Source organism: Panicum virgatum, chromosome 3N (assembly GCF_016808335.1).
Source record: "Panicum virgatum strain AP13 chromosome 3N, P.virgatum_v5, whole genome shotgun sequence".
Taxonomy (NCBI): domain Eukaryota; kingdom Viridiplantae; phylum Streptophyta; class Magnoliopsida; order Poales; family Poaceae; genus Panicum; species Panicum virgatum.
This window is the reverse complement of record NC_053147.1, coordinates 65,323,605-65,347,773: the sequence shown is the minus strand read 5'-3', so window position 1 is coordinate 65,347,773 and position 24,169 is coordinate 65,323,605. Positions and strand designations below refer to the sequence as shown.

Genomic DNA, 24,169 nt, shown 5'->3' with positions numbered 1-24,169 from the left:
TTAGCATCAAATTCGTTATAGCCAAACTAGTTGGTGTCCTAGCTAGCTATAGGATTTACTTTTACACGAACTGTTTAACAACTAGGTAATTGCACTATTCCCTGAATCTAAAAATTGTGATGTTTGATAAGAATGGGACAACTGAGGATTAGAAAACTCTTTATCTGAAGTCTCTTGTGTATTGTCTCCCAGAATTTGCAAATTTATATTACTCCAGTGAATCATCCTTTTTCCTTTTGATTTACAGCCTATTTCTCTCCTTTGGTATGTATGTCTATTTTAAACCATATCTTCCAGAATATGCAGCACCACCGCAGGTTGAATTGCGCCTCATTTGCTTCAGTTACAGATACTTCAATAGGGGAAAGACCCTGTCAGCTTAATGTGATCCAGGGTCCTTCTCAAGCCATAGCGCTCGACAGCCGGGTAGCCAGCTCTGAACCCGCCTCCATACGCCTCCGAAGAATCCGTTTCAATCTGATTCTTGATGAATGCCCCGAGCTTTTTCTCAAATTCGGTCTTTGCACCCTTCTTGGAAGAGGTAGGAGCTGAAGATGACGATGACGATGCCGCTGAGCTGGATGCGACATTGCTACTGGAACCGGCGATGATTTCTGACTCTAGCCAAAGGTGGGACAGAACTTGGCAGATGCCCTCTTCAACCTCAATACTAAGATTTCGGAAACCTATAGAAAGAAAATCATGTCAGCACTAGGAGTAGAAATTGTCCTTTTTATGGAAGAAAAAAAGTGCATAAAGTGATGACGATACATTGAGGTCCAAAAAAAATGTTAGCATAAACAAGTTACCTTTGAGACGAAGATATGCATGCATCATCTCGTGGGCAAGAATGGAGCCAGTTAGTAACCTGTGCAGCCATTATATTAATGAGAAGTAAGAAGACCTATCTAGCTATGCTTCAAACATGGGAACATCATAAGTTTTTTTTTTTTTGAAAAGAAGGCAGGAGCGCTGATCGACTTTATCCTTGCTAGGAGGGAGGATAAACGTGATTGCTTAGATTGTAAGGTGATACCTGGGGAGTGTGTTGTCCCTCAACACAAGCTTGTGGTGGCGGACTTTCGTCTTCGGGTACGTGTCCACCGGGACAAACGTGCCAAGATTGCGAGAATAAAGTGGTGGAAGCTTAGAGGGAAAGCGGCACAAGTGTTTAAGGAAAGGATGTTAGGTGAGGGGCCTTGGGAAAAAGGAGAAGACGCAGATGACATGTGGTTAAAGATGGCAACATGTGTTCGAAAGGTGGCCTCAGAGGTGTTTGGCATGAGTAGGAGAGGCAAACAGGAGGGGAAAGACACCTGGTGGTGGAACGACGAGGTGCAAAGGGCTATTAAGGAGAAGAAGGAGTGTTTCAAGCGCCTCCACCTTGATAAGAGTGCAGCCAACATCGAGGGCTATAAATTAGCGAAGAGGGTTGCAAAGCGAGCTGTGAGTGTAGCAAAGGGTAAGGCGTATGATGACCTGTATCAGCGGCTAGGCACGAAAGAATAGGAGAAGGACATTTATAGGATGGCTAGGATCCGCGAGCGGAAGACAAGAGACATCAACCAAATCAAATGCATTAATGATGGGACAGATCGACTGCTAGTGAAGGATGAGGAGATCATGGATAGATGGATAGAGTACTTCGACAAGTTATTTAATGGGGAGAGTGATGGCCCTACTCTTGAGTTAGATGACTCTTTTGACGATACCAACAGACGTTTTGTGAGGAGAATTTAGGAGGTAGAGATCGGGGAGGCTTTGAAGAGGATGAAGGGAGGTAAACCGATGGGCCCTGATGGTATCCCCATTGAGGTGTGGAGATGCCTAGGAGATAGAGCAATAGTATGGTTAACTAAGCTTTTTAATCTCATTTTTCGGTCAAACAAGATGCCGGAAGAATGGAGGAGAAGTATATTAGTACCTATCTTCAAAAACAAAGGCGATGATCAAAGTTGTACTAACTACCGTGGGATTAAGCTGATGAGTCTTACGATGAAGCTTTGGGAGAGGGTTATCGAGCATCGCCTAAGAAGAGTGACATGTGTGACTCAAAACCAATTTGGGTTCATGCCTGGAAGGTCAACCATGGAGGCGATTTTCTTAATACGACAATTGATGGAGAGATATAGGGAGTAGAAGAAGGATTTGCACATGGTCTTCATTGACCTTGAGAAGACATATGACAAAGTACCGAGAAATGTCGTGTGGTGGGCCTTGGAGAAGCATAAAATCCCAACTAAGTACATTACCCTTATTAAGGATATGTACAAGGATGCGACGACGTTTGTCCGGACATGTGATGGCAACACCACTGACTTTCCTATTAACATAGGCCTACACCAGGGGTCAGCATTAAGCCCTTATTTATTTGCTTTAGTGATGGATGGGGTCACAAGGGATATACAAGGTGAGATCCCTTGGTGTATGCTCTTTGTTGATGATGTGGTGCTAGTTGACGAGAGTAGGGCAGGGGTTAATAGGAAGTTAGAGCTGTGGAGACGCACGTTAGAGTCGAAAGGGTTCAGACTTAGTAGGACCAAGACCGAGTACATGATGTGCGATTTCAGCGCGACTAGGCATGAGGGGGGAGATGTTAGTCTAGATGGGCAAGTGGTGGTCCAGAAGGATACTTTTCGGTATTTATGATCGGTGCTACAAAAGGATGACGACATTGATGAAGATGCTAGGCATAGAATTTCAGCTGGCTGGTTGAAATGGCGGCAAGCTTCTGGCATCCTTTGTGACAAGAGAGTGCCACAAAAGGTAAAAGACAAATTCTATAGGACAGCAATTCGTCCGGCGATGTTATACGGTGCTGAATGTTGGCCTACAAAAAGGCGACATGTCCAGCAACTGAGTGTAGCAGAGATGCGAATATTGCGGTGGTTTTGCGGGCACACAAGGAGGGATAGAGTCCGGAACGAAGTTATTCGGGATAGGATCAGGGTGGCACCAATTGAGGAGAAACTTACCCAGCATCGACTGAGATGGTTTGGACATGTCCAACGAAGGCCTCCTGAGGCGCCGATGCGTAATGGGGTTCTTGAGCGGGTCGATAATGTAAAGAGGGGTAGAGGTAGACCTAAACTGACGTGGGATGAGTCGGTTAAGAGAGACCTTAAGGATTGGAATATCTCTAAAGAGATAGCTTTGGATAGGAGCGCTTGGAGAATAGCTATCAATGTGCCTGAACATTGAACTTATTTCTTTCGGGTTTCATCTCTAGCCTACTCCAACTTGCTTGGGAAAAAAACTATGTTGTTGTTGTTGTTGTTGTTTGTAAGGCAGGAGCGCTGACATATCGGAACATCATAAGTTCATGGTCCATTAAAGGTTCCCAATGGAACTGGCGGAAGTCTGCTTGATGGATGATCTGAATAAAACAATAAATGAGGAAAAATAAAGGTAAAAGAACGTACCTTGGTAGACCATATAATATAAGGATCGCAGTCACTTCACACCGCCGAGACAGCTTGTATGGTCCTGTAATCATATCTAGGATTCTGTTTCCTGGCCCAATCTGTGGTCTTTTTAATATCTGGAAGAATAGCATCAATGAGTACATGCATATCTTAAAATTTTACCCGTGGCAGTAGCCCAATAGTCAAATGAACAGAGTAATGCATCAATATTTAAAGAACTCACCGTTCTGACAATTTGCTCTTCAGAAAGACATAGACCTCTGGTTTCAGATAGGTGGTGCCCCTTAAACAGAGCAAAATAAAATGGCATAAGTTTGGGAATATGTGAAGTTTTGTGCACACCAAATAGCTATTTCATATCACTTACATTTTTCTCAGCTTCCAATGCTTCATTCAGAGCCTGTCTCTCAACCAAAAGTAATGGAATTTGCTGTTCTACTTTCATGTTCAAACCTTCAAAAAATTCCTGAATATCCATGTAAAGGTGTTGACATTCTGGAGTATCCATTATCGAAGAATTGAGGCATTCCAAGCAGAGTTTCCTCCCATCGTCTAATGTTATGTACTTGATCTCTCTAGGCTGAATTTCAGGATGGAAGGAACATATAAGAACATGGGTACACAGTGTAACTTGCAATGTCGTAGGAATATCTTCAGGAACATATAACATAGACCACTAGTTGAAAAGGAATAGTGGCTGAGGAACTGAGAACCAATTGAGGCACAAAAGTTGATTGCAGTAGAACCAAAAGAACTGTTTATTGCCACTTTATGCCCAGCCTACATATCGCATGGGCTTAGGAATAGTACCCTGCTTACAATTTTGTCATCATTTCTGCAAAAGTTTTAACTGAGAGGTATTATGTTTGGAAAAATTGGGTTATAAACTGCTCGAACATATCTGAACTCTCTATGCAGGAGTTATCACCACACAACACATTGGTGACATGAACCAGAACCACAACTTGGCTGGAGTACCACATACTGTGCTGGTATTCCTAAGACTCTAGCACCGGAGTGCATGGTAAAAACCAAGAATTGTGACAACAAGAAGAGCATAAAAAACTCGGCCGGGTGGGGAAAGACCGCCCCACCGGTATTGACTTTCTAGAAGAAGCCTCGGCTTCCCCGACCGAGAAAATCCCCGAACCCTGGCCCCGCCCTGACACTGGGGGCCGTAGCCCATGGGAACCCTGCCTGGGCCATGTAAGGGTCCTCAGGCCGACCTGGGCCGTCCACACCAGTGCATTGGCACCGGGGCCAGCGAGGGGATTTTTTTAACCTCAGCCTGAAATTCGCTCCCACGGGGAGTCGAACCCAGGACCTGAGGAGTGCCGCTGGGTTCCTCTAACCAACTCAGCTAGAGGCCCTTTGGCAACAAGAAGAGCATAGGAATGAAGTGATATAGCTACTTACATATATTTATGCTGGCATATAGTGATCTATTGATTTCAAGTAAATAAGTGGTATGTTTCAAATGTTAGTGAAAAGTGAACAGCTCCCACCCAGGAACTGACCAGGGGAGCTTTTCGCATTGACAGATATAAAATCCTGTACTGACCTCCATTCGTTCACAACTGCAGCACCTAGGAGTGCCATCATCTTCATGTGAAGGACAGTACTTCTGCATCCAGAAAGGATGTGCTCGGTACTCAATGAGGCCATCTCTATTCGTTGGAATCTAGGGAAGGAAAACATAACTACAGTTATATAGACAGATCAAAAAACGTAACAGTTATAGACAGATCAAAAATATAATTCTGACTAATATTTTCATGCTTATCCATACAATTGAATTGTGGACACTTACAAAGTTGTCACAAACATCGCATTTTGGATGAAAAAACTCTTTGTAGCAGGATCTGTGGTACGGCTGATCGTCGTGCATAGCAAACTGCACAAAAGAAGAACTATCATCAATCAGTTGGTTTAATTGAAGAACACTAATATATACAAACATACTACTCTCATATACCTCATACTCGGATATGGGCTTGTTGCAAGCAAAACATCTGAAGCACTCAGGATGCCAAACTGAACCCATACAACTAAGGAAACGGCCATGGCCAATTGGATTATGGCATCCAGCACAAGTCCTACACAAATAACAGTACTTCTGGTCAAGTCAGTGCTGGAATGCTAATAGATAGACGGAGTGGACCATGAAATTTGCAGCCGCACATGATAACTTTAACACACATGCCCTGCTAGCATATGTGTAGAGGTAATTGTTCCGTGAGTTATCCAACATTGACAAACCCCACCCCCCTCCCCCCCCCCCCCCCCCACCCCCACCCGCCGCTCTCTCACCTCGTTTCACAACCATCCAACTGCCTATGTTCTACATGGAAGGTAGCACAATATGACCAATTGACCATACATGTTTAGACCATGTCTCTAATAGAATAATGTAACAGGACGAGACTTGTGTGACTTCTTACAACTAAAATACCAAACAAACCAGAGGAAGAAATAGACACCTGAATCCACTTGCTGGGTAAACATGTGGAGGTGACTCCTTTGCTGGAACATACTGTCGAGAAGGCACATCCTCAATAGGAACATTCCATCGACGACGTACGTTCTCAACAGGAACATTCTGTCGAGGAGGAGATTCGGCATTCAGGCTCTCCTGCAGTGCTCGTGCAAGTTGTTCATCTTCATCCAAATTATAGTGAGTATCTACATTAAAATCAGCAATGGTGTATTATGATTTCATTTCCAAAGTCATTGTTCCCAAGGACATAAATTTTATACATGAGGCGAGATAGGCAAATAATGATAAAATAAACAAAGAAGTAAGGGGATACGAAAAAGTCAGGCCAGCACTAACCAATAGCCGCTTTTCCCTTATTTTGATCTTCCTCTGTTAGTGATAATGCAATAGCACGATCCATATCTTCATTATCACTGTCACCATAAGTTTCCTACAGTAATGAGGACAAGCACCATTGAATAACAATTTTTTTTTTGTCTTGGGATCATGCAATCTATAGAATATGAATAATCACATTAAAAGGTATAAGGCTAAAACTTCTCTTTAGGCATAGGTTATATGAAACAAGAAATGACTAGCTACAGTAGAAACTAGAAAGGATAAAGGAATACACATGGCAGATTTTGTATAACAGCAAAGCGCATGGATAGAGGCCTACTCTGTTGTAATCAGATGAATGGCCTTCATGCCAGTCTCCGTCATAGTGACCCCTTGAAACTCTATTTACTGAACCCTTGAAAATTTTATTTAACCAGCTCATGATCTTGAGCTTATGTGATGATCAAATTTCCTCTATCCTGCAGTAAAGAATATAACAAATTCAGAAGAACTTAGAGAAACCATTGAGTTGCAATTACAAATGAAAAAAAAAATTGTTTTCTGGCAAGCCGCAAATGAAATGGTCCTCATTCATCAGTGAGCACCTATCCTGTATTTGTTTATTTTAGAGCCCGTTTAGTTTCCAAAAATTTTTGGGTGCTACAGTAACTGACAATGTTTGACCACTAATTAGGAGTATTAAATGTGAATAACTGACAAAACCCATTTCACAACCCCCGGGTGAAAATTGCGAGACGAATCTTTTAAGCCTTACTGGACCATGATTGGACAATGTCGTGCTACAGTAACCAATCTCTAATGATGAATTAATTAATCTTAATAGATTCGTCTCGTGATTTTCCGTCCATCCATGTAATTAGTTTTATAATTAATCTATGTTTAATACTTCTAATTAGTGGTCAAACGTTGTCCAAAAAATTTCACCCAAAAAATTTTGGGAACTAAACTGTCCCTTAGCACCTTTTCTGTATTAGCAAAAGGCATAGCATGACTGTAAAAGCAGGAAATCTCTAATCCCATACCTAGTCTAAGGATGAAACGGCAAAGAAAATCTACGAACCCAGTATGTTCTCAACAATTCAGACCTGTATCATAACAGAAACAAATTAGCGCATTAGAGGAAAACGCTGCTGAAGCTGAAGGGAGCAAATCAAGTTGATCTCTCACAAGACAGAATGAAGAAACGCGGATATCAATCCAACTGGATGATTAATTTCTTGTGACGCACTATATTCTTCTTTGCCAAATAAACTGCGAATTCAGTCAACAAAGGGACTCACGATTCTATCAAAACCAGCTAAGATAACTGGCGAATTGGCGATCATCCTTTCCCCCGAGCCCCTGTGGTTAAGCAGTATCAGGCTACTAAGCCCAATCGAAACACTACATCAAAACCGTCACAATTCAACAAAGCTTCTCACCTCGAAGTGATCCGAAAAACTCCCAAAACGAGAGGCTCGAGTTCCGCAATCGCGCTTGGCCACACACCAAGAAGACGCGGATGAACCGCTTGAGTGAGCCAGCGAGCGACAGGCTAACCGCCGGCCGCAGATAGAAAGCTCGTTTTTTTTTCCTCTCTCTTTTTTTCCTTGATCCAAGAACACAGAACGCCACCGCACCCGCCCCGCCCGCAGGATAAAGAAAGCGGAGACGGGAAAGCGAGCGAGGGGGCGGGCGACAAGTAGGTGCGCTGCCAGATTCCGGAGGAGGTGGGAAGAGGACAAGGGGCAAGGGAGGAGGCGGAAGCGAAAGGAAGGAGCCGAGGCGTGACATGGACGGCAGGGCCGGCGGGAGGCGGAGTAGTGGAGAGTGGAGACGCAGCAGCCGGGTCAAGAAAAGCAGGCGAGGAGGGGGTGACGTGACGTGACGTCCGCCCCGCGCTGGCACAGCGACGCCCTCCCTCGCGCGCGCGCGGGGCAGCGGGATGAGGAGGAGGCGAGGAAAGAGACGCACGGCCACATGGGGGCGCGCCGCGCGGCGTGGCGTCGCATTTCGTCGAACGCCGGTCGCGCGGAGATGGTGACGCGGGGATTTCGGGATGGCGCGCGGTAACTGCCCAGCTGGAATGGAGAATTGGAGTTGGAGATGCGTGGGTCCAGTGAGTTGACTAGTCAACGCTTGCTTGGACGTTTACTAGTCTTGGAATTTTCAACTTGAAAGGCCATGCTACTTTTCACCAAACTTTCGAAAAATGGAGCAATTTGATGGGGGATTACATCTTCACCTATTTTTTTAAAAAAAAATGGGATCTCGAGAGTCAGTTGGGGAGTATCATGGTCAATTAACAACTTCACTTTCCAAAGTTTCGAGTATTTTTTTCAACAAGAAAAAAGAATGCATGTGCAAACTCGAGCAGATAAAAAAATGTCTAGTTACACATACAAGTTGAGGAATCACTCGAGCATTGTATATCACTCCAACTAAACCATTGGCACCTCGCTTGGTACAGTACCTACCTGTACGGAATAAGAGAGCAATCAATCACATAGTAGCTGATAACATGTCTTTGCAACCACACAGAAGGAAAATAAATAAATAAAACTGCTACACTTGCATTATTCATATTGACAAAGCTACATGTCCTATAATTTTTTCTATCCTTGTGACATGTTAGCTACTCCCTCCGTTCCAAATTATAAGTGATTCTAAGAATCTTGGAGAGTCAAACAATCTCAAAGTTTGACCAAAATTATAGAGAGAAACATAAAGATTTATGACATCAAATAGGTATACTATGAAAATATAGCTAACAAAGAATCTAATGATATTTAATTAGTATCATAAATGTTATTATTTTGTTATATAATTTTGGTCAAATTTGAAAAAAAAACTTTGACTCTCCAAGATTCTTGGAATAACTTATAATTTGAAACAGAGGGAGTAAGTTGCAAAATCTATATTTTGTTTTGACCTCACAAGATGTAGTAGGTCATGCATAGATGTAGTAGGTCATGCATAGTCAATCTACAACTTCTCTTGGCTCTACGGCACACCATGTGGCCAGCAGGTTCTTCTGCCCATGCATGTTAGGTACAACTCGCTCATAAGAGTCATATACTCAAAATTCATGCTCTATTCATTTTTGGGAAACAAAATTCATGCCCTGTTTGACTCCCACCGCGTCGTGCCACAACAAATTCGGCAAAATTTAGTAAACCCCATCATGGCATGTGGGAGGATTATGATTGGTTGGCTGATGTTACACTGAACGTGGTGAAACTAAGATATGAACAATTGTACTACATGCTCTGACTTGTTAACACGCTGGCAATAGATCAAAGTCGTTTGGTGAAAGGTGACAGCCATGCCGTCATCACCAAATGATGGCATCTTTTTGTAGCCTCCTGATGTGTCATCTCTGAGGCCCATATATGTTCATTGTTCTCCACTATAATGGCACGACAAAAGAGCATTTGTTTAATGCACATCTGAAAGATGATGCGTACCCAGCCAAACTTTCTTTGTCCTAATCATACCCCAGCAACCTCCAACTCACAACTCTATTATCCAATGCAAAAATCATGGCAGCCATGGATAAAAACCATGGGCCCACAGAAAGAACATACTCCTACTTTTGAGTCAGCACTCAGGCACGACCAAGCTCAAGAAAGCTGAAAAGATCATCTCTGAGGATCTGACTCCTCCAACTGAAAGAAACATCTGATCAGGAGGAAGAAACTGCTATTTTTCCTTTTTTTTTAGGGTTGCTATTTTTCAGCTGAGATAGTTTATCTGTCGTTGATGAAGTGGCCCATGGGCCAGGGCAAACTCTATTTATTTCCTTTTCGGAAAAAGTCCTTTTTCCTTTTCTTATACATTGGGCCGGGAGCCCAAGATCAAGGCCATGAGAAAAAAGGGCCCATCCAGATGCCAGCCCATAGACAAGGAAAGGCCCAACCTGCCCCCCCCCCCCTCCCCCAGGAGGTGGCACAACCAGGTCTTCCCTTCTCCGGCCGCCGGGCCGCCGCTGAACGGGGGTGGGGATGCGCGGATCCTATACATCTTCCACAAGATTTTTTCCTCCCTCACCTTCCAGTGTTTGAGATTCGTGCAATGTGCCCCGAGCCGTCCGATTTGATGCGCCGAACCTTTAACCGTTCCGCTTCCTTTTTCCGTTCCGTTTGAGACCATTTTGCCGTCGCCTCTCCTGCCGTGTTCTTCGAGGAGGCGGAGAAGAGTCTGGGCCAGGGTTTGGCGGCGGCGGATGTGTTCTGCAGATCGATGATTTCATTCTAGTTTCCTCGGTCCTTTCCAGTGAGTATTCATTGTCTATGCTCCCTGCATGTTTGTTCTTCGTTTCATCTCTTGGCCTCGTCTCCATCCTTCTTAACTTTGTGGATGATTTCGTCGCCTCTCCTGCCGTGTTCTTTGAGGAGGCGGAGAAGAGTCTGGGCTAGGGTTTGGCGGCGGCGGATGTGTTCTGCAGATCGATGATTTCATTCTAGTTTCCTCGGTCCTTGGTCCTTTCCAGTGAGTATTTATTGTCTATCCTCCCTGCATGTTTGTTCTTTGTTTCATCCCTTGGCCTCGTCTCCATCCTTCTTAACTTTGTGGATGATTTCTGGTTGGGTAGGTTCTTCGATTCTCTTTTTGTTGTTTGAGGCGTGGTGATGGCTCCTAAACGACGACGTGCCTTGGGAGAGTCTAGTTCCCGTGGTTCTCCGGATTTAGCATCTGCTACTCGCACAGTGAAGAGGCGTCGTTCTTGTCGAGTGGCTGCCGAGAGATCGAGGAAAGTGGACTTGATTGATGAGGTTTGTAAAATGTTTCGGCTAATCTAGTTAAATGTTTGGCTAATTTCTAAATCTGGGTAAATATTTCGATTGCTTTCTGCTTGTTTGGATTTTTATTCAAGTTTTGTAAAATGGTTTTGTCACATCTACACTTGTATGGACAACTGGATTATAATATAGTTATGTTCTATGATGAAATTAAAATTGAGATGGGAGGCACATAAATTTTAATGGCATATTCCTGTTGATTCTTTCCTTAATTACTCTTTGTAATGATATTTGTTGATTACCTGAAATTGTTATGTTTTCCTTCGTATTCCTAGCTTCTTGAATTATTTGAAATGACATAATCTTGTTGAATGTTTCTTTAAGTGTAATTTGTTTCTCCTCAAACTATCTATCTTACTTATGAATATGTGTTTCCTTAATTTATGTTATGTTTTATGTAGTCTGATGAGGATGGGGATGGGAAGCATATTAAGTCAAGATGGTCTACTGCTCGTGTCGCTAGATTATCAAAAATCTGATTCCTGTTCAGAAGGGTTTCATTGAGAAACATGTATTTGGATTTCTGTTTGGTATCAAGAGTTTCAGAGTCCCAGTTCAATTTATTGAGTGGGTTATGTCTAATACTTATGCTACTTCATATGAGTTCATGCTGAAAAACAAGACAATTAGATTTACTAAGGAAATGGTTGTCAAAGTTCTTGGTATTCCATATGGAACTATGCAAGTAGAAGTTGATAGTTCTGATTTTGAGGTAGAGGCACTTGTCGAACAGTTCAAATCTGAATAGAAGGATGGCAAATCATATCCAATAAGCAAGTGCATTCAATTGATGAGTCAGGAAGAAGATGAAACAACATTTATGAGGCGCTTTATGCTTTTCTTGATATCCACCATTCTTATGCCTAGCAAATCTAATACCTTATGTGTTGAGTATTTGTACTCCTTGGTTGATCTTGAGCTGTTACCAAAACTGGACTGGGCTGATGAAATCTTGCATGTCATTATGCATGAAGTACACCGCTTTCACCAGTTGAGGGATAGTCTTGGAAATGCTGTTGCTTTGAAACACTTTTATATGGAGGGATGTTTACCATTGCTGGCTGTAAGTGTTTATGTTCTTATTCAATGTTTATACATTTTTATAGTTTTGATAATGTTACCTGCTTTTCTTCATTTTTCAAATTGTGTATGCTAATTTCTTTGATTTGCCACAACATAGTACATATGTCCACAGCTTGAGCTATGGTGTGCCTAGGATTTGCGACTTATCTTCAAGTGATTTTGATTTCATCATGGAAATCGATAGGAACAACCATGCTCGCCCTCATGTTTACGGAATGCGACCAGTAGGTGTCCATGACTTATGCAATATTTACGTTACTTAGATTCAATATTGTGCAATATCTATTCTAACTTTTCTATGTTCCTTATTCAACATTTATTTGGTTGTTTTCAGTTTCGAGATATAACACAGACTCCATATTACACTGCTCAGCCTGATGACCGTGATTTGCCACCCATTGTAAGTTTGTTTTTCCTTATCTCCATTCATGTTCCTTATATTATTAGAGTTCTATTCTTCTTCTTTTTGGCTTTCTCATTATCATTTTTTTCTTTTTAGGCACTTCACGCTGATGTGCAGCATTTAGTTGCAAAGCAAAAGGCTTTGTGGAAGGATGATTTAACTTTTCTGCAATCAAGTTTTAATCAAGCTCTTGATAATCGAGTTCGTGGCTTTACATCTGAATTCAATAATATGTATAAGTCAAAGTTACAGGAAATTGAAGCCCTTAAGTGTTCTGTGGAAAATCTAAAATCTTCAATTCCTTCTTGTTCTAAAGGTAGTTGGTTCATTGCTATCCCTTCTAATTCATGTTTGCTCATTGTATATTATTGCTAAAACATATTCTTTTTTAAAAAGGTTCAACCCAACCTGCTCAAGATGTGTCTGGTATTGCTGCATCACATCGTCACCCTTCTGAATTTCATGATACTATTCCTCAATCATATGCTGCTGCTCATAATGTTTTATCAGATGTTACTCCTTTTGAAGTTCGTCATTCTTCGCCTCAACTTCATGAACAGATTCCTGAAGAATCAGATAATGAAGAGAGCATTAATTCTGGAAATGTACATGGTTCCTTTCATGACCATGATGTTCCATTATATGGTCAAGTACCATATGTTTCTATCAATGTTCAGTCAACTGGTAATGTCCATGGTCGTTTTTTGGTTAATAGTCAATCTCCATGTTCCTCTTATAGTAATCAAGATTGCCATATTCATTTAGGAAAATCAGATGGCTCAAAGGGTAATGCTCATGATCATGATACTCAATTTCATTATTCAAGTTCTCGTGATCAACCTGAGAATGAAGTTCAATCCGATTTAAATTCTCATCTTTCTCGTGATTCAGTCCCTGATCCCAATATAGATAAATCTACAATTAGTGGTTCTTTTGAAGATGCAAATGAAATCTTAAATGGCCTCCACATCAACACGTCTGGACATGTTTCCAATTTATTGGCTCAACAAATCTCTCCTATCAGTTCTCCTAATATTTCAGCTGGCATTAATATTGCTATGAGTTATGCTTCTCCGACAATTGCTTCAACATTTGGTGAGATTAAATTCTACACCCTGTGCATAAAATGACTAGTTCTTGTACTCTGTTCACATTATTTAATTTTTTTATTCCATTCAGCTCCTCCTATAGTCAACACGACCTCAAGCTTTGGTCCAAGTACAATAGACTTGAAAAATAGAAAGAAGAGGAAGGTTGCAGAAGCTATTGTCTAACCACTACCTGCTCTAGTTGTCAAAGTTGATGACCAGACTGAAAATTTCTATAAGAATTATGTTTGTAGCAATGGTGTCAAATATGCAAAGTTCAAGAAAAAGTTAGTGCTCTTTGTCATATTAATTTGCATTTCCAATAAAATAAAAAAATATCAAAAAATTGTTAACTTATATTCATTTTTTTTGCAGTGCTCCTTTTGTCAAAGTTGATGATATGGAGGTTTCTTACCAGGAGTTTCAGAAATCTCTAAATAAGTATAGAGATATCACAGATACTTTAATGTCAGTTTACTATTCTATTTTCAATGGTAAACCAATGAAATACTTGTTTGACAAGTCTGATCGCAAGAAAATTGCACTATCTCCATCTCTTGCGGTATAATCACTGCTTTGGTTTTGTTTCTTACTATCTTTGTTTTACTAGTGTGTTTTAGTTTCTACAATACAATTCTAATAGTTACTCGTTTTCCCAGAAAAAGTTGCTTGTTAGCCCTTCTGTATTTCAATCCAGTGCTTGCATTGCTGAGATTAAGAAAGCTCTTGAACTTCTATCAATAACCACTGCTGATCTGGTTAGTATAAATCTATGTAATCGCTTCCCCCTGATTCATTTCATGGCAATTTTTCATTTCTTAAGTTTTTTTTATTTTCTTCTACAGATATTTTTCCCTGTGATAGTTCAGTGTCATTGGGTTCTGATTTGTGTTAATCTTCTCTACAAGACAATCAATTTCTTTGATTCTGTGAAAATCACGTCTGAACATGATGTTGTTCGTATGATTCAAAACCTTGTATGGTTTTCTATCCCATCTGATTTTTTCTTAATCAATGTTTAAGTATTATAAACTATGTTGTGTATAAAATATTAATTGTTTTATTGTTCTAGGCCACAAATTTTACAACTGCATGCTTCGAGGCAAATATTTCTACTCAAGGTTTCAAGCATTTCAAGCCATATTCACCTCCTAGCTATCCTTGCGAAGCTGTAGTGTATGTACTAAACCTTTTTACTGAAGGTTTAAGCAAATTTTTCTACTCAATGTTTAATAATTGGTTTTCAAATATATGCAGTAATGAAACTCGTCGAGCTGTAAGTCTTGACTGTGGATTCTACTGTATTCTCTACATGTATTGTTTTGATGGTTTAAATGTCAGAGAATTTGACCAGGTTTGTCATTAAATTGTTTCATTTCATCTGTTGAATAACATAGATCAAAGTTCATTCAATTTTTCATTTTTTTGTGATTTCAGCTTGTTGTGGCAGAGTATCGGAAAATAGTTGCATACAAGATTTTCTACTCTCCACTGAACATGTATTCCCGTCTGTTACCAGAGACTGAGTTAGCTGCATAGTCTTCCTACTATATAACTTTAGTGCAACTGGGGTTTTATCTCTTGTACATATTCTTAGTGCTCATCTTAGCTTTGGTTATGTAATGCTACCGAGTATAGCCTATCTTTTGCTTCCCCTAGACTTCTCCATTGAAAGTGATGTTGGTGATGTAATGGCAGACTGCTGTTGTCTGGGATGTTATCTCATGCACGTATTCTTAGTGCTGTTTTAGGGTTTAGCCAGTGGTGTTGGTTATGTAATGCTACAAAACATGGCTTATCCATGCTTCCTTAGATTTGTCCACTGCAAGTGCTGTTTGCTCATCTAATACTAGATAACATGGGTTCTCCTTGCTTGTCTATACTTTCTGGTTTATCGTGTATTTACTGTAGTATTAATGCTATTTCCTTGTACATGTTCTTTGTCACGGTTGTGGTTACGCTCTCCATATTTTATTCGACAATTATTTTTGTTGACTTCAACATTTCAATTAGGGTACTTCAACATTTGCTATCTTCTTTTCAACAAAACTGTGAATTCTGTTCTACATTAACAAATGCACATTTCAAATTTCATATGTTAATTACCAACCGTTTTTAAAGTGTTCGTACCGTTACATTACACTTCCTACTACTTCATCTTATTATTGTCTAATAGCGCAAAACATGAATATTAAAATGGTTATGTTGCCCACATGTTTTCATAAGTTTTGTTTCAATATTTTAAACAATTAGTTTTTCTGATATCAATATTTACATGAAACTACTTCAACATTTTATTATTTCATTATCAACATTTCATTATCTCATTATCAACTTTTTTCCTCAAATTGATAATCATAAATTCTACGCAAGCAACATTCTACAAATTTAAAATTAAACTTTTCCAGCAACTTCGTAGTTTCAGAACAACATTTATATATAACTATTTTCAACATTATAATAATATAGTTCCAATCAAACTTAAAATCACAGACGTTCTGTCGCCAATGAACCAACTATTGAACATCACATATTTTGCAATATTCCACTTCCCCATTTTGAATAACCAATGTCCTGGTAAGTTGTTTGCAACATTTTTAAATAAGGTATCACAACATTATCATAATACTGTAGCAAATGCACAATCTAAATACTTTATCTATGCCGTCTACTTTCCTTGTTCCTTTTCCTTTGCCTTTTTTTTCTTCTCCTCCACAGTTGGTTCTATAGGATGTTTCATGCGTTTTCCTTTCGGCACTGATTTGCCTTCACCAATCAGTGGATCCTTCAAAGCATTCTGCTTTTCAACTTCTTGATGTGTACCTTCTTTTTCTTTCAACATCTTCTCATGAAATCTTTCTAACCCTTCAAGAAATTCCTTGCTCTGTGCAGCATTGTTGCATATATCAGACCATATAGCAGTCACTTTGTTGTTCACCATAGTATATCTAATTGCCTTTTGAGCTTTGGTACATCCTGGGTCTTCTATGCATTTCTTTTTCTGCTTCTCAAGCTCTTCTTCTTTGTAGGTTTTTGTCCACCTTCTATTTATGCATGAATCTGGGAGTTTGTTGATTCCAAGCTGAGTAAATAGTCTTAGAATATGACATCATACCAGACCATCCCTATGTAACTTACAACATTCACATTTGAACTCTTGCTTTATTCTATCAACTTCTATGATGAACTTGTCCTTCCAGAACTCGGCATTCTTATAGAAACAATTCTTTACAATTGTGTACTTGTGATCCTTTATGATCTCATTCACTGAGAATGCGCTTGAATTGAACAGTTCTTCTTGAAATTTCACAAAAATGTCTCTATTATAAAGTTTTGTTGCATGTCTTTCAATGCACTGATGTGTGCAATATGTTGGTTCTTTTACTAAACTTGTAAACATGTTTTCATCCTCCTTGACAATGCTTGCTTCTTGTATTATTTCGAACTGCCTCATGAAATTCTCTATCGTATCTTTAGGAATTACATAATCCTTGAAATATGAGTTTGTGCTCTCACTCCTTGAAGTAGAATGGATGAATGGACACATTGTATCTTTGAAGTATACTGGAACCCACAACTTTCTCAATCTGTACATAAGTTGTAGGTGCTCATTTTTTTCTGCATCATAATCTTGTAGCATTGTTTGCCATCCAGATTCAAATTCTGCTACATGGAGTGAATCATAAACTAGTTCATTTAGCCTTTTCTCCATCCCTTCTCTGTGCTTTTGGCTCATGAAGCATCCACATTTCTCATGCAGATTTTTCATTATGTGCCAGATGCAAAGCCTATGAATGACATCTGGCATATAATTTGCAATTGCTTTTTTCATTGCTGCATCTTGGTCTGTCATTATTATCTTGGGTTTCTTGCCACTCATAGTCTCAACAAAAGTTCTAAACACCCATTCAAAAGTTTCAGTAGTTTGATCTTCAATTAGAGCACATCCAAATATCACATTCTTCCCATGTCCATTTATCCCCACTATTGGTGCAAAAGGCATGTTATACATGTTTGTATTGAAAGTTGTATCAAACGATATGAAATCTCCATACAAGTCATAATCCATTCTTCCTCTAGCATCTGTCCAAAATATGCTTCTCACTATGTTTTCTTCATCCATTCTCATAGTATAGTAAAAACTTGGGTTTTCATTCTGTACTTTCTTTAAATAATTTACTGTTGTTTCAATGTCTGAATTTCTTGTTTTGATGCGCTCCTTTTGCTTCAGATTGTCCAAGTTCTTTGCATTGAAGAATACATTTTTGAAACTCTCCTTCAATTCTCTGAATATTGACATGATTTTTATAGGCTTAATTCTTGCGTCTTGCAAAATCTTGGAGAATGCTTTCTCATCCTCTGTCATCCTTTTGTGGTTCAAGAAAAACTTAGTCAGGGAAGGAGAAGACACTACATTGTGATTATGCTCACTGTCGACTTTTGTGAAAATCCATTTTCCATTTATCAGTTTAACTATAACCTTCATCTTGCAACCTGTTTTCAGGATGTAATTCCTTCTTCTTATCCTTTGTGCATTCTCCATAACTTTTGGCTTTCCACTTCTGTTGCATTCTAGTTGGTATGTCTTCTTCAAGTAGTTTGTACCCTTTCTGATTGCATATCCATTTAGGAGCCCATGGACATTGAGATACCTTTGAGCTTCTGTCAGGCTCTCAAACACCATTCCAACAGAAGGTTCAGCAGATTTTTCGACTTCTTCTGGGCTTGGGAATATATACTCTTGATTTTTAGCTACTATTGATTCATCATCTGACACATTATCCTCATGTACTACTTGTGCAGCATTGTTTGTCATTTCATGACCTTCACTTCCTGTAATCATCACTAAGTCTTCTACTGCTTCATCAAGATTTCCTTGATATGAATCACCTTGATATGAATCAATTCTCAACATTTTTGCAGTATCTTGAATATCTTGCCTGCCACAAATCCTTACTTCCTGCATTTTCACATTCAGTAACCGCATATCAAAATTTTTCTATGTTAGAATAAAAAACATTTATGTTACACATTTTAAAAATTTGTGCAAATCACATTGACCAACTGCTTCTCTGCAAATTTATGCATCAGGTTTGCCTCTAAGTCATTTTGTTCTTGCATTCCAGAACCCTACAAAATTTTCAAGTTTATTATTTATCACCATCATAATTTAATCTATGTTCATCCTGGCAATTATTGCAATATGGAAGAAATATATGTTCATTTTCAGTATGGAACTAAGAAATGTTACCTGGTTTTGTTCTGATAATTCTCCATAAGCTACATTCACTCTCTCTGTAAGTGAAATTTGTTTTTCCTTACATTGCTTAGCAACCTGCAAATATTTAGCATCAGTTCTTCTAGTTTAGTTCTACAAAATACATATTCAGTACTGATGCTGAATCAGTAGTTTCATATCTACCTGTGATACTTTCTTCTTCAGTTCTTCTTGTCTTTCTTTCATTCTCTTCTGAATTTGATTGAAGCAAATGATGGGAATAGAGATACTGGCCTTTGCCATTCCTGCAATTTAAGAAAAACAAAACTCCTGAAATCCATTAATTTTGATTTCCATCGAAGAAATTGATGGAAATATACATCAAACAGTGAATGGTTCATGAATTCTTTTCGCAAATTTACCTGTGCTGGAGATTTCTTGTTTGGTGGAGGTTTAGTTAATCTTGATGCTCCACCAATCGGTTCCATGGAGTCCTAGATCTCACTGAGTGGTAGATTTTTTTGGGTGTTTTTCCGCCCGTCGCCGCTGCTGTGGCTCCTCCTGGCACTATGATGAAGGATTGTAAATCACGGGTCCTTTTCTTACTTGCACTGAAAGAAAGCTTTGGGTCCACTCGTCAGAGTCACAACATAACAGATAACGTTCTGTCCCCAGGGACTCCTTCAAGTCACTTTCCCCTTTCCTTTTCGAGTTGAAGGGCACCAACACGGGAGAGGCGACATGGCTAGGTTTGATTTCTCTGTGTCCAAACTTTAATTTCGACTGGAATTCCTTTGAATCTTACTCTGCCACCTCAATTGGGATCTATCCCCTTGTTAATTTCTCATACCTTGATTACAGTTTTGTTCAGATCTCTCCATTTCGATTTTTTTCTGAGTCGGAACTTCAATTTAGGAGCTCAATTCCGTTCAATTTAATTTCGGCACCTCAATCTTGGTCCATGTTCTCGTTAATTACCTCTAGTGTTCACAGAATGTTCTTGTTAATTTTTTTTGCCCGCCTACCCTTCAATCACGCCTCGCACCCTTGCAAATTTCTGGTTACATGTATGTACAAACTCTGATCGCTTAGTAGTCCTTGTTACTTACTTTAAAATTTAGCGAACACAATATTCTTTTAAGTCACAACATACTAATATTTTAGGTCAACTTTACTGATAATTGTATTCAATTGCTATATTAGACATGTTCAACAATATTTATTAATGTCGTCAACATTTGTTAATACATGTATCCTAGAGTTTTTGTTTCTAATTGTATACTTTTTCATAACAGTATGTCTGCTGGTTCGAAAAGGCATCACGTGGACTGCAACATTGGCAGCTCAGATATGCGAAATGGTTCTAAAGTATTAATACACAATACATCTTTTTTATTTCTATCAATTTTACTGTTTATCTTTTTTTGTCTTTTTTTATATGCATATCCATGATGCATTCCATTCTATTTATTTTTGCAGTCCTACTCTACTCGTCACTCAACCTCTTTGTTGCTGTCAGTTATAAGTAATCTGAAACCTGAGGAAAGGGAAATAGTTTCTGATGTTGGAATTGGCAGTCTTTTGGATTTGAAATGCTCATTTACACCAAAAGCACTTGTATCTTGGCTAGCATCAAATTTTGATTGCTCTTCCAACGCTATAACTTTGTCAAATGGCTTCTCTTTCAAGTTTACTCCAGATGTAGTGCATAAAGTTCTTGGTATTCCTATTGGTGGAAGAGAAATTGCTTGCAAATCAATATCTGAAGCTTCTGCTATAATGAAAAAGGAAACTAACTGTTCTGGTAAACAGACCCACAATCAATGAACTTGTGGAACTTCTATCATCTCATCCTCATAAAACTCAATTTATCCGTGCATTTTTGTTATTATGTCTGTCTTCTTTCTTGTGCCTCACTACTCATGGCCATGCTAGCCCGAGATATTTTTATCCACTGATCGAAATTGATGATATCAAGAGTTTCAACTGGTCTCTTTTAGTTTTTGACTGGCTCATCCATTATCTGAAAAGATACCAACGTAAGATATCTTTTGGAAAGTCTCCTGCCCTAGGTGGATGTACATTTTTCTTGGTGGTATGCCTGTCTGTTTTTTTATGTAAATTTCTTTTTTTTACCACATCATAATTGTGGTAATGATTTACTTATCTTTATTATGCAGGTTTGCTATCTTGAATTTTTGAAATCACCAGAAATACAAATGGACCTTCATCTTTGTCCGCGTTTGAAGTTCTGGACAACTAGTGATGTTACTCTTGCATCTAATCTTAACATGTACCCTATTTTCCACCTCGATTTCGCAGATTGCCTGTATGTACCATGTTACTCTAAATTGTTACTTCCAGCAACCATTATTTCTAATCTTGAAATATTAATATATTTTTAATTAATAGGTGAAGGACATATCGTTGACACCATTTTCTGATATGGAATCATCGTATTGCAAATCCAATGTCAGTTTGAATGCCATGCATGACAATATTTTCAGCAAACCATATTCTCAAATAAAAGAAGGAGTAAGTAATTTATTTATTTTTGCTAATCCAATGTTTTCTTCTATATTGTACTTTTTTATATTTGTTCTAATCATACTCATTCATGGGTCATTTTAGACAAGAAGAAAACTATCTCAAATATCAAATAATCTTCAGATGGTTATATTTCGAGCAATCCAACCTGTTGTTTCTTCTTATGTGTCAACATACACTCAAATCATTCAATAAGATAGACAAGATGGTTCTACTCACAACAATGATGCTTCTGATATTCCAATCCAACAAACTGATATATTAGACTTGGAATCCAATGAAATTGGGAATTTTCCGGATACAATATCTGAATCTGATGATGAAGATGTCACAACCAAGGAAAAGTGTTTGTGCTCAATTCTGAAACCAAGTAAAGATTGGTCGTTGGAACTGGTTTTCAAACATCCAACTTTTGATGATCATGATTTGTCAGTTGATCCATTTATTGAACTTGTTAGAAAGATGTCTTATTTAACACTTCCTGATTGCTCTTCTGACTTTGAATGCCCACATCCTGATGAAGAATTTCAACATTTATTTAGATTAGTCGTTGACCAGTTTGTGCCTCCTAAAGATTCTGAACCAGGTATATAGTGCTAATGGTACAATTTACATTGCTGCCAAACATTTTATTGATTAATATTCATTCTGTTTTTTTTCAGCTTCTTTGTTAACATTTGCTCCACTGATATCTCTATGCTCTGAGAATAAATCTGCACCACCTCCAGAACCTCATGCTGACACATCATTTCTGAATTCAGACAAGTCTATTATCAAACCAATTTCAGTTAATGACCATGTTCAAGAAGGTCCTCTTCCAGAAAAGTCTGCTGGCAAAGCATTGTCACTTAATGAACATGTTCTACTTGTCTGTTCAAAGAGCAAATATCCTTATACTTCTGCTCAAAAGCATTCAATTGACCCTTCTGCTTCTTTTGACCTGATAACTGAAAGTTGCAAGTCACCTGTTTACAATAATCAACCTGTTCAACCACTTTCTGATGCAAAAGATTCTTCAATGGATACTATTTTAGCTCAACAGTATGAAGACTGTGCAATTCAAGCTGAGGCAAACTTTCAGTTACTACTTGTAAATAATCTTGCATCAAAATTCACCGCGTGCAGTAAAATGATAAATGCTGAAGAATGCTTGAACAACAAGTTTGCTACTTCTTTGCAAGGACAATCTTCTAGGTCTGAAATTTCAATTATTATTGCAACTGATGCTGAACGGTACTTTTATGATAAATTTACCTCTGACATTCCAAACAACATGCAAAGGTATGTAGATGATATTTACTGTCTTTTTTGTTGTAGAGAACCTTCTTATTATAGATTTGTCCAAATAAAATTTTGTATTACTTTTTTTTGCAGCAAACACATTTTTCAAGTTGATGATGTTTGGATCGATAAACGGACACGAGCTCTATCAATGAGATCTGGTTGCTGGTTTAATTCTTTTGCTATGTCTGCATTCTGCAAAATGTTCAATCATGAGCAGAAAGAGAGGTTGAAGCTCAGGCAGCGAAATCTGGATGAACTTACATACTTTTATATGAACAAAAAGATTGTTGTATGTTTACTTCACTTCATTCATTTTTTTTTCAATTATAGTTTCAATATACGGTCTAATTTTATTTTTTACATTTCATATGGACAGGATCTGTTAATGACAAATTCTCTTTTCATAATGATGTCAGAGTATATTTCACTGAATCTTATCTTGGTATTAAACTCGACGTTGTTGACCATGTAAGGACCAAATTATGCTCATGATCAATCTATCCACTTCCATGCAATAATTTTCAAACATTTATTTCTTGCTGTATTGGTTGTAGGCTCACTGTCCCATGACTCTTCATTAGATCATTATACACTATTTCTTAGGCACTTCAACATTTTATTTGTCTGATAGTCAACTATTCTTTATGGTTGTATCAACATTGGTAAAAAACTACTTCAACATTATCCCAATAATCATCTGCTATAGTTAGAAATATATGTTTTGTTGTTCGATTGTTGTCACACATATATGCAATACTTCAACATATATGTTTTGTTGTCAGAATCATTTCTGTTGGATTTATGCTGTTTTTTTCTTTATGTCTTTGTTCCTTGTCTTCACAACCATCAGTGGTTTGTTGTGGTGGCTAATTTCAAGCAAAAGAGATTTGACATACTGAACTCAGATTATGGAACTGGAGATTGTCAACACATTATTAACACAGTGATGTACAACTTCAAGTGCTTGTTTCTCCTTGCTTATCCTCACTATATTCATTTTAACATAAGAGATTTCAAGCCTTGCTATGTTTTTGTGCCAAAACAGAAATACAGGCTATATACTACTTTCCAGACACCTTTCTATTCAATCTTGATGAGTTCATTTTTCATCGTTGTTTTATAAAATTCTTTATTTTTTATACAGGTATGACTCAGGTATATTTATTCTCAGATTTATGCAGAATTATGATGGAACAACTGTTCAAAAAATTTCAAATGTATGATTTCTTACCAGTGCTAATAGTTATGTACATTACAAAGTTCAAATTGTCCATTGCAAATCTAATTCAAGTATTTTTTATCTCCATTGTTAATACTTATGTACATTACATGTTGATTTACTCCCACTTCGGCAGAAGTTTCTCTTCCAACTGCTATCTTATAAACACAACAAGTTCGTTGATAGATTCATTGAATTGCTAGTATAGACACTCGAAGGTATGATCACTATTTAGCATTGATTGCAAATGAAAAAACAATTCATTTCAAATAAATCAACATCTTG

At 38.5% G+C, this 24,169-nt stretch overlaps 3 protein-coding genes and 1 long non-coding RNA gene across 9 annotated transcripts; 2 read left to right on the top strand and 2 right to left on the bottom strand.

Moving 5' to 3' along the window:
* LOC120666795 (protein DA1-related 1-like) lies at positions 1–8,056 on the bottom strand. 6 transcript variants are annotated; one of them, XR_005671863.1, is made up of 14 exons: positions 7,683–8,056; positions 7,542–7,602; positions 7,284–7,346; positions 6,581–6,719; positions 6,259–6,352; positions 5,906–6,107; positions 5,401–5,521; positions 5,236–5,319; positions 4,987–5,106; positions 3,793–4,260; positions 3,649–3,708; positions 3,423–3,541; positions 810–868; positions 1–686 (listed from the first exon to the last, which is right to left on the bottom strand). XR_005671863.1 is itself a non-coding variant. In XM_039946738.1 (14 exons), exons 4-14 carry the CDS (start codon positions 6,680–6,682, stop codon positions 355–357), a joined length of 1,506 nt encoding a protein of 501 aa, XP_039802672.1. In that variant the 5' UTR covers positions 6,683–6,719; positions 7,284–7,346; positions 7,542–7,602; positions 7,683–8,032; the 3' UTR covers positions 1–354. The 6 variants fall into 6 exon arrangements, 5 of the variants coding, with proteins under 5 accessions (XP_039802672.1, XP_039802673.1, XP_039802675.1 ...); XM_039946738.1 differs by having other exon boundaries at positions 3,793–4,005; positions 7,683–8,032; XM_039946739.1 differs by having other exon boundaries at positions 3,793–4,005; positions 7,429–7,602; positions 7,683–7,956.
* A 2,371-nt stretch (positions 8,057–10,427) lies between these two features.
* Positions 10,428–12,109, top strand: LOC120666806. Its single transcript, XR_005671866.1, has 3 exons — positions 10,428–10,515; positions 10,835–11,015; positions 11,444–12,109. It is a non-coding gene; the product is annotated as an uncharacterized LOC120666806 (long non-coding RNA).
* A 1,977-nt stretch (positions 12,110–14,086) lies between these two features.
* On the top strand, positions 14,087–15,440 carry LOC120666803. Its single transcript, XM_039946750.1, has 6 exons — positions 14,087–14,178; positions 14,276–14,374; positions 14,462–14,593; positions 14,689–14,792; positions 14,874–14,970; positions 15,054–15,440. The coding sequence occupies exons 1-6, from the start codon at positions 14,119–14,121 to the stop codon at positions 15,153–15,155; spliced, it is 594 nt and encodes a 197-aa protein (XP_039802684.1). The 5' UTR covers positions 14,087–14,118; the 3' UTR covers positions 15,156–15,440.
* Positions 15,441–16,284: 844 nt separating this feature from the next.
* LOC120668021 (protein FAR1-RELATED SEQUENCE 5-like) lies at positions 16,285–19,137 on the bottom strand. Its single transcript, XM_039947983.1, has 5 exons — positions 19,039–19,137; positions 18,868–18,951; positions 18,672–18,746; positions 16,732–18,576; positions 16,285–16,500 (listed from the first exon to the last, which is right to left on the bottom strand). Exons 1-5 carry the CDS (start codon positions 19,135–19,137, stop codon positions 16,285–16,287), a joined length of 2,319 nt encoding a protein of 772 aa, XP_039803917.1.
* Positions 19,138–24,169: the final 5,032 nt, after the last annotated feature.